Source organism: Anopheles funestus, chromosome 3RL (genome assembly GCF_943734845.2).
Source record: "Anopheles funestus chromosome 3RL, idAnoFuneDA-416_04, whole genome shotgun sequence".
In the NCBI taxonomy this organism is placed as follows: Eukaryota; Metazoa; Arthropoda; class Insecta; order Diptera; family Culicidae; genus Anopheles; species Anopheles funestus.
Window position 1 is genome coordinate 56,157,737 of NC_064599.1, and position 10,541 is coordinate 56,168,277.

Sequence of the window (10,541 nt, forward strand, 5' to 3'; positions counted from 1 at the left end):
TAACAGACTATCGCAAAATCTAATCAGTACGAAAACAATGGTGGTCCACCAAAAATCGATTAATCACTGCTTTACCGCGGAACACGGGACACACACAGCCACATACGCGAGCACACACAAATGCTTCATCTTAGTAATAAACGACACTAATTGGTTACAGGGTGATGGTTGATTGATTTATTACTCTTCAACGGCTTCACACACCCTTCAGTAGTCAGTTTTTAACACACCCACTACTATTGTAGCATGCACCTGAGAACCGTTTTTGGTATGAAATCATCCAGCAAATAGATTGATGTTAGCTACCGAAACATAGCGCCAACAGGAATGTAAAATTACAATGGTACATTTGATTGATCAATCGATCGAGATATTTGCTGGCCACCCGCGACACTTTCAAACAATTCTTTGACAAAATGGTATTGTGGATTGTAGTGACACTTACAAATTAACTACTTCACATCCATCCACCATCCACAGTCAGATCGATCGATTCCTTCCACGCTGATGAAGCAGAACAGACTGATTCGTGTTGCAGGTTGACGATCAGTTTGTAGCTGGCAAGAAAACAGTCTAATACGTATACACACGTACATTCGCGCACGTACACGTTCTCACTTTTGTTCACAAATGCATAAACAAAACTGTAAAGAGATGATCCGACCCTAACGAAATGAATCTGCTCACAATCAGTTTCTCGTTTGCGTTCCTCCCTGAAATAAATCAACATCTTTAAAAGGAAAAATCTACCATTCGCTTAATACAAAACAAAGAGTCATTCACCGAGTTAGTTTCGAATCACACATAAATCGTTGTTTGCAGGTTGGTAGACTTTAAATTTCAAATATAATGAATTTATTTCACGCAATCCATTCGACCATATTCGTCACTTGCTACATCAGAGATTATAGATAGATATCTTATCCTTTCTGCTAGGTTAGTGTTTTGTTTGCCTTTTCTTTCTGTTACAGCATCCATACAATGAACGGTCTATTGAACAGTGTAAAAGCATTCGTACTCTCGTTTTACTTTTCCATTAATATGCCGCACTGAAGGTACATGCACATACGTAGAAGACAACTCAAGTAATCGGTACCAAATGAGATGGTTTGGTGGGTGAGAAGAAGGTATGTGAAAAGTTTATTCTGCGGTAAATAACAACCCGAAGGAGAAAATAATTGCAAGTGAAATGTATCCCTTTTTGTCTGAACAAAATTGCGCGCCACTCGATTTTACGTTCCAGCGACCACTACACGACGTTTCAATGTAATTAAGAGTACAACACAACAGCTACGAAATGGCCTACCATTCTCCATTCTTAAGTCATGCCATCATCCAACTACTATTCTTATAACGCTCCTCTATTAAGGAATCTACTACGCTTTTTTTTCAAGGTATTCATCATTAATTGCTCAATCTTAACCGTACGGGTTAGAGATACTACACGACCGAACATGAGTATGAAGGTGCCATTGCCCATTGACTCGCTGAAAGTACAACATATAAAATTGAATGCACACCTTCTGCTGGCATGTTATAGAGAAACAATACACATCACGCTATATTATAAAATTAAATCATTCCCATACCTGACGCGCATCTCCTTGAATTGTTTTGTTATCAACCGCAAATGTGCTCACAGTTTTGCTTCACGCCACGAACAACAGAGGTCGCTGCTATTCCCTGTACTAAAGACGGCTACATTTTTATTAGCTACCCATTATATGTGGTTCAACCTACGATGCGACCACACCACGGACAAACAACTTAAACGCGACTACCGCGCGAAACTCCTTCTTATTACAAACTGCCTCCACATTCTGATTCCTTTGCTTCAACACCACCTGCAGACTGTACTATTTTTCCTCATTCACTGCAAACATCAAGTACGTAAAAAAAACATTTTGTTAAAAAAAGCTATGCTTTTATTATGCTTTCCGTTCGATCCGGCTGTATAATTACCGTATCCCTACTCCTCCAGACGAACGATTTCGTGTGTATCATCTTTCGTGTTTTATTTCAATTACATCTTCCCTATTTCGTTTCCGTTTTCGGTCTCGAGAGATCAGCCACTGCATTCGCACACAAGCCATGGCTTCACCATCAACAAAGGGGGCATAGGAATATTGGTGAAAAATAAATACTAAGTGATACCCTAACAAGAGCAGCGATAGAGAATAAGGCGGCACGACGCGTACGACACGTATGCATAGGAACGTGTCTAGCAACACATCATAGTTGTGCTCTCTAGCTGTGGAGAACTCTCGATATGTTGCTACGATTTGCTACCATGCTGATCAAGTAGCAAAAACACCAATGCTTACTACATCCATGCACACATGTATGCAGGAATGTGAGATGTTTTGTTGGATTATCTTTTATGCATTGTTTCTGATGTTTAAACCGCGTCGGTAGGACGTCGTGTTCCAGGTGCGCTATTCTAAAACATTGATCTTATTCTTGTATTTGCTACGCATCGCATTTACTGGGTGTATTCATTCCACCTGACATCATTTCTTACCCTTCTTCTTCCACTATCTCACCCTTGTTGCGGTATCAGCAAACATTAATTCATAATCGAAACCTCCTGCAGCCAAGCCCCTATTTCCCTTTGCGCTATTCTATCTTCAGCAGAGCGTTTCCAATATTCAAGGCAACACGTAGCGCACGTACGGCACCTCCACGTCCTCGCCGTCCTCGTCGTTACAGCAGATCTCAAACACGAGCGCACGCACGTGCGGCTCAATACTCTTCTTCGACACTTTCCGTACGACCTCGGACATTGGCAGATTAAGACGTTCCTGCTGTTTCTGCTTGGTCATGAAGAACGCATACAGCATACAGACACCCTGGGACAGCATCGTGATCTTCAGCTTGTGCTCCCGATCAAAGTAGTCCAGGAACTCCTGCAGGGTTAGCTCACCCTTCACCTCGAACCGATCCCACAGCGTCCACTCTTTGTCGTAGTAGGTCGACTTTTTCGCCTGAATCGGTTCGGAGAAGGTAAAGAAGGGCAGCGCCAGGTTCAGAAAACCGTTCTTGAAGCGTTCCATCGTGTTAAACCTGCAACAACAGCAACGACACGATTAGAATAAAATCATTTCTACGCGGATGTGTGTTCTGTGCCCCTTACCCTTGCGCCAGTTTATAAAGCTCCAGTGAAACGCATCCGGCAACGAGCGAAGTTGTGGTCGCAATGGCCGGCATAATTTTACCCGCAATCAGCTTCGACTTGTGACGATCTGCCGGGGGAATTTTGTAGTTGGCAGCGCGCAAGTTCGAGGCCGCCACAATAAAGTCCATGTGCAGATTGTTATCGTCGTCCTTTTCGAACTCGAGCGGTGTGATCCTAAAATCGGGCTTTCCCAATGCAGCCAGTTCGTTCTGCAGCCGACTGATACGATCCGGATCGAGATCATCGCCACCCATACCACCGCCACCACCACCACCGCCATTTTCTTCCGCCTGCAGTGCAGAATCCGTCACAGCAATTTTGACACCGGAACGTGGTGTAAACTTCGGCACCTAATGAATACGAATTTAACCAACAGTCGGTGAATGCCTTCTTAATAAGATCCTAGTGGTACACAACGCTTACCTCAACGGCTACCGCCATCTTTTTAATGACATCCCGGTTGCGTTGCTGTCGAATGCCATACACTTCTGCCTTCAAGTTGGCCGTCGCGAATATGTAATCAAGATGTAATGGGTTTTCCGGATCGAAAGTGATAGCCTCCGGGAGACGTTTCGGTCCGGACCAGAACGGTTGCCCGGTGGAGCTCGTCTGATCGGGCGGGAAATTGAAGAGCAGCTGACGGATTTGATTCGAGTACTGCTCCTCGAAGTAAACACGAGCCCATTTTACGCAGTCTTCAATTGATTTCGGTCTATCGTCAATCAGTGCTTTCTGAAAGGGAGGCGAGAAGTGCCATTCGATAATGGTTATTAGTCGAGCTTATTCACAATTCATTTGCTTGCTTCGTGCTACGCTACCTTCACAGATTCGAGTGCCTCGAGTGGCTGAACGCCAGGCAGCTTTAGCGTGCGATCAATAAAGGTTGGATCCGTGATGTACTGAGCAGCATTTTCGGCAACCTGCTTAAAGATACCCTCAAACGTGTCACGCGCCCATTGCAATGTGTGTTCGATCGCGTTCGGGAAGTTCTTCAATGTGCAGATCGGAATCGACTTTTCTGGCGGATCCTGCGAAGAGCTGTAAGATTCCGTCAAAAACGGTACAACAACCTGAAAATAAACATGTAACAAACACATTACATTAACCCCTAGACGATATGGAATAATTTAAACAACGCTTTTTATTAAATCACAATGTTTTATCTACCAATGTACGTTCAAACTGGTATGAAATAAAGAGAGAACGATATTTGGTTAATAATATTACTTTCCCTGTCATAATAATGGATTGCTGGAGAAAGATAAATCCAGTATCCCATGGAACACAGGTTATTTGCCACCATTACAGCATCGTATTTTGTAACATGTTCGTCTATATTGTTCTTTTGTGTATTTTACATGGTTTTACGAAATATATAAAGGCTCGATAATATCTTTCTTTTCCTGTTACTTTAGGTATCACGGAGAAAGAAATTTGAACAATATTTTGTCTATTTTTAAGCAATGTTTTATCTACCAATGTACGTTCAGACTGGTATGAAATAAAGAGAGAACGATATTTGGTTAATAATATTACTTTCCCTGTCATAATAATGGATTGCTGGAGAAAGATAAATCCAGTATCCCATGGAAAACAGGTTATTTATCATCTTTACATTTTATCTCAATTTTTTAATTGATTCGTCTGACTGTATTATCAAGGTTATTATGTACAAAATTCTTTGTAAAAAAATTAATGATAAAACAATGATTATTGATTATATCTTTTTTTCCTATCATTTACAGCCGTAGTAAAGTGTATATTAAATTGGTATCTGATTGAGAATAGGGTAAAATATTGTGTCCTTTTTCTTTTGCTTTATGGCATTGCTAACCAAGTTTGACTGCTTCAATTTACATTTAATATGCACTTCAACAAGAAAATAAAACGAGTCCTCACCTGAATATTGCCGAGAGTTCCGAGCGTTCCCGATTCCAACAATGGCTTGCGGTAATACACACAGCGACGGTCCATGTAGATACGTGCGTCAATATTGTCCAGTGCATTTGCTACACCATCCAACCGGTTAAAGAACGTATCGTCATAAAACCGCTCCGTTTCCGGTCCGACACGGTTCTCGTGCGATGTCACCTTTATGTCACCATTCATACGCTTGACTGCCTGGGCGGCAACACGCGATTTTGGCTGCTGTACATCGTGTGGTCGGAACAGGAACTGACGGTTAAGGTTGCTCTTCTCGATCAGATCCATATCGGTCACAATGATCTCTCCATCCGCGCTGGACGCTACCCCGATCATGGCGAAGTTCTTCAACAGCTCACAACCGATCGCACCGGCACCGACGATAAAGTATTTCAACTTACCCAAGACATCTTGGAATTTGCGACCAAAGACGGCAATTTGTCCATCATACCGTGAACCGATCGGTGCGCACTCTTCCTCCGTTAGGTCAGCCTCCTGCAGGCACTCAATCGCATCAAAGCACAAGTACTGATAGATCGGCGTGAACTTGCCCGTGCAAGCTTTCATCACTTCCTGGGCAGTAATACCACCAATCGCACCATTCATGGGGCATAAATCACCAGCACAAACCTGCGCGAACTTGGTCAACATAGATTCGTTCAGCTCGTCGATCGATAGTTCCTTCGCACGCATGCGACACATTTCCACGAATTCCGCTGCATCCACTGTGTTCCATGGACGGGGCAAACGGCCATGCTGCTCCTGGTAGCGACCGAGCACAGTGAAAGCAACCTGCGTATTGGTCGAATGGTCCCACTTTGCAAAATCGGTCATAATGAACTCGGGAGCATTTTCCGCCTCGGCCAACGATTTGAAGCTCATCTGCTTCGACATTTTCACCTGCGTTACAATGCCACTGCGCAAATACGGGCTCAGCTTGCTGGTATCGCCAATGCTGAACGTGTAAGGACCAAGCACCTTGATCTTCATCGGAGCCATTCCGTTCAGCTCCGTCATTCCTTGAACCTACGGAGAGAAGTATATATGAGATATGCTTTTGTATATGTATTAGATAATTTTAATTCCCACTTAATTTTCCATTTTATAGATTTATTTACATAACAAGCGTCCCAGATACACCAAGAAATATTGTTAAATGATAATTTTTTCATTGAAACTCAAAATTTTGTTCGTGTAAACAGAAAGTAAATAAAAAAAATACACAAGAAATGTGTATAAAAGTGCTGAAAAACGTTTATGTAAAATATTTGGTTCAGCAAACATAAAAAGCAATAAACATGTACCAAAACATGTAATAAGTGTTTCATTAAATTCAATAAACTGATCGAACATTGAATGGTGGAGTGACGGGAAGTCGTCAAACAGTGATATTGATTAGTTCTAATTAAATTTACCAATAACTTCCTCTAATGGAATATGGAAATGTATAATCCGTACTTTCCATTGCTCGATTCATTTACTATTCGTCACCTGATGCGTTGATCCGCAGCAATTTAATTAATATTGCAGGAAGAATAGATAGATTAAGTCATCAGAAGACATTCAACATCATATTCCTGTGTTGGTGTATATAGTGAAGAAACATTTGTATAAAGTCAGGTAAAAGAAAAACGATCGATTAGCCCGCATAGTGTAGCAACCATACTAATATAGCAGCAAACTTTGAGTAGCGTTGCTAGGGTCGATACACATCAAATTGACGTAAACTGGATAGGTACGTAAACGATTTCACAACAACTTTTCAAGAAATTTACAAAAATATTGATTACTTATCGATTACTTTTTATCCTCTTCTGACCGCTCAGAATTAAAGTATGGAACTTTCATGTTCAAAAACATTTGTCGACGTCGTTTTTCTCTTTGGATCATTAATATATGTTTACCCAGACGGACAAAGCCGAATCGGACAAAGAAAATTAACTACGCTGATCTGCAGTAGACAGGATTACAACAACAAATACACGTTACGCATCCTCCACCCGACTCGTACCGTAAGTTGCCATTTTCATACACAATCGTATGCCTCGGTTTGAGCCAACGCAATGACGATAATGATGATGACGATGATGTCAGATGATGATGCGACGCGTGAAACAAGGAAATTTCAACAACAAAGGGCAACATACTCTTGGCAGAAAAACAAGGCGGTAGTAAACGTGGTGCCTAGTTCGGGATTGATTGAAAAGTGTCGGAAAATGTACAACTGAATGTGCCCATCATTTCTGTACGCTTTCTGCTTTCTACAAACAACATATCGCATTAATCATTAGCGGCCATCAAGCAACACGAGCCACTCAGGGTCATATGTTAGCAATCTAATCTTGTTTTTACAACAATTGCAACCCGATTGTTTCGAAGAAAGCAAAAGTGGTATATGGAAATTAGCTTGAATTATGACTCATGACATCCTTCTGATTCCATCAAAAAACCCCGAAATAGCAACTGTTTAATCTTCTGCACGATAGCACAGAAACTGAGCTCACACATACACGCACACATACATACAGCAACAGCGTGCCCACACGCACACACACATACGTGCGCGCTTTTCGGCCACCCCTGGATAGGCACATACACACACACACATACACGCACGGTAACACCACGGATCGGTACGGAGAAAAAGATTCAGTTTTTCGAGAGTGCGCTCGATTTTCCTCCCTCGGCAAAATTTCACCATCCCAGCCAACACAAGGCATACACGCACGCACGCACGCACACTGCAATCAATTTCACGTCATTGCGTATACGAGAAGCCGTGGATGGGCAAGGTGTTTTTTTTCTTCTTTTTCTTCAAAACCATCCAAAGGGAATATAATTAAAAAGCACTATCACCTCAACCTCACAATGCATTTTTCATGATTTCGTGCGTGTTTTTGCACAAAAAAAGAAACAAATCATACATCCCATTTTGTTCACATAAATGCACGCACGCACACACATACACGTAACCATCTTTGGCTCCCCTTCCAGTTTGCCACACAAACACACAAGCACACACGCCCCACTGAAGGGGATACACTTACCTCCGTGAAGGTAACATAATCGCCATCCTCGAAACCGTGGCGCGTTTCATCCACGCACGTAACGACACTCTCGACATCGTTGGTAATGCTGGCCACCATGGCCGAGCTCGGATTAGCCCCATTCTGGTCGTACACGGTAAAATCGACCCCAAAGTCGCAGAAAACCTGAGCGAACAGGCCGCGCGTATCAGCCACAATCAGGGCGATATTGTGCCGATGAGTAATCTCCGCTACCCGACGTTGTTCGGCGGGCGAGGTCAGCGTCAGCACCACGACCCGGAACTTCTGCAGGAACTCCTCGGTCAGCTCGCCCGTGTAGGCCACCGTCGGTACGTAATGGTTAAGTTCGGAAAGCTGGTGGCAGCTTGCCTCCGCACGGTTCCGTCCATTGGCCACATCGTCCGCGGTCAGGTAAAACTGCGACGACAGGTCTCCGACCGTGCAAACCGCCGTGTCATGCAGCGTGACAGATTTCACTCCACCGAGAATCACGTTCTTCGCAACCTCGACACCAAGCCCACCCAGCCCGGAGATCAGCACATCCGAACGGGCCATACGACGCATCGCGTCATGGCCGAGCACGTACAGCTGGCGCGAGTACAGGCCCTCGTCGATTTCCTGGGCGCCAGCGCCAGCAACACCACCGCCGGAATTGTTCTCCACGGACGGCACGGGAGCGGAGCCATTGTTATTGGACGTCGCCATTACTACTACTGCAGCGGCTGCGGCCGATGATGGTGCAGAGCGCTCTATCGCAGGCGATGACGAATGCGGCGGCTGCTCGTGCTGCTGCTCGGGCGGCTGTGTCAGCGACGGCGTCGGCGATGGCAGCTTCCGCTTTTTGGCGGCTGGGGGATCGACGAAGCTGTCACGAAACTCACCACTAGACATTAAGCCAAACCGGGTGCGTCCGTGACGAAGACGGAGGAGAAGGAGGATGACTGGAGATGGTTACTTTCCCTCCTTGTTTTCCAACTGTCCGCGTACGCCTTCGCGTTTTCTCGCCTTTATGCCTGCCTGCCGGGCGATGCTTAGCGTCTTTTGCCTATTCTGCACCCGTGCCGTATGATGGTTGAGGTTACAATTCGGTTTCCTAGCCAACTTCAACTCGCACCGGAGATCGTTTCCGAACGCACACACACCGCTCGAATCTAGCAACCGTAGAAATTTTCTTTTCTATTTCACCCTTCGCACGGTGCTTCTTGCCAAATAGTTCTAGCTACAATTGCTGCGAAGAAAATGCAAGAAAAAAGCGGGTTGCTACATTAAAACACGCCGTCATCACCGAAATCGTCACGAGTAAAACTATCCGCCGCGAGGAGAAGTGACTGAACATGAACTTCTTGCAGCTGTGTGTGTTGCGAACGGCGGCTGCAATTGACCTACACACAAACACGTACACATACGCATGCACTAACCAAATCGCAAAACACCGCTCAGAAACTACGCGTTGCTTCTCTGGCGAAACGATCGTAAATCTACTGTAAGTTTATTTTATTCTGCATGTAGCTACAATTCCACATTGTAGCAAACACTCATATTTAAAGCGAAGATCATTCTAACATACTGGTCCTAATAGATTCCAAACATTTTGCCCACGCCGGCCAAACTTGTACAATACCCCCTGCCAACAGTATGCCGAAAATTAGCAATGGCCTTCTTTGATTGAAGCTGCTGCCGGCATCATTTGAGCATGTTTAAACGTCACAGTCCATTTCTTCCCTTTGCTAGATCATCTCGAAAAACGAATGCGATGATGGTCGGGCAAATGCAACATGCATAAAGCCTGCATTCGATTGCAATTTCCACTACACACACATTTTGGTAACAGCATCCATATGGCAATGTAATAATTTACGTGTTATAAAAAGAAATGACACTGTTCTTAAATTCCAGACTCTGTTCCCAACACACAGACGCATTTACACACACAAAAACACAGAGCAAATGGCAAACCGATGGTCATTGCTAAAACTAGTGAGATGATATGCGGACGAATCCAAATGCAAAATCGTTCTATTGATGTGTGGAAGGAAAGAACAAGCTACTACCACCAATCGTCACATCCGCTGCTCTGCATTAAGAAACACTTACTTATCTTCAGTTTTACGCTGCAACTTTACGTTTAACCCTATCAATGCAATATCGTCCGACATCGGTTGTTTGCAGGTCAAAACGATAGTCAAACACGCACGTTGTAGTAGACACTTTATTTGATTTTGATCACTTTGTATTCAGCAAGCTGATTCAATGCTGATTCAGTATAGCACGGAACAGTAAGACACGAGAAAATGTGCAAAAATTATACTTCAGTTCACAGCGATGACTGCAATCGGCGACGGCTAGAGAAGCGGCTTCGATGCTGAAAGCGAATGTGACAGCCCCTGCGGCGGCTG

The 10,541-nt window shown here is 44.0% G+C and overlaps 1 protein-coding gene across 2 annotated transcripts; it reads right to left on the reverse strand.

The window, feature by feature from the left end:
* Positions 1–832: 832 nt before the first annotated feature.
* LOC125770141 (ubiquitin-like modifier-activating enzyme 1) lies at positions 833–10,498 on the reverse strand. 2 transcript variants are annotated; one of them, XM_049439461.1, is made up of 7 exons: positions 10,240–10,498; positions 8,146–9,373; positions 5,075–6,124; positions 3,994–4,245; positions 3,599–3,907; positions 3,134–3,525; positions 833–3,063 (listed from the first exon to the last, which is right to left on the reverse strand). In XM_049439461.1, the coding sequence occupies exons 2-7, from the start codon at positions 9,034–9,036 to the stop codon at positions 2,649–2,651; spliced, it is 3,309 nt and encodes a 1,102-aa protein (XP_049295418.1). In that variant the 5' UTR covers positions 9,037–9,373; positions 10,240–10,498; the 3' UTR covers positions 833–2,648. The 2 variants fall into 2 exon arrangements, with proteins under 2 accessions (XP_049295418.1, XP_049295419.1); XM_049439462.1 differs by lacking the exon at positions 10,240–10,498 and adding an exon at positions 9,713–10,189.
* Between the last annotated feature and the right edge of the window lie 43 nt (positions 10,499–10,541).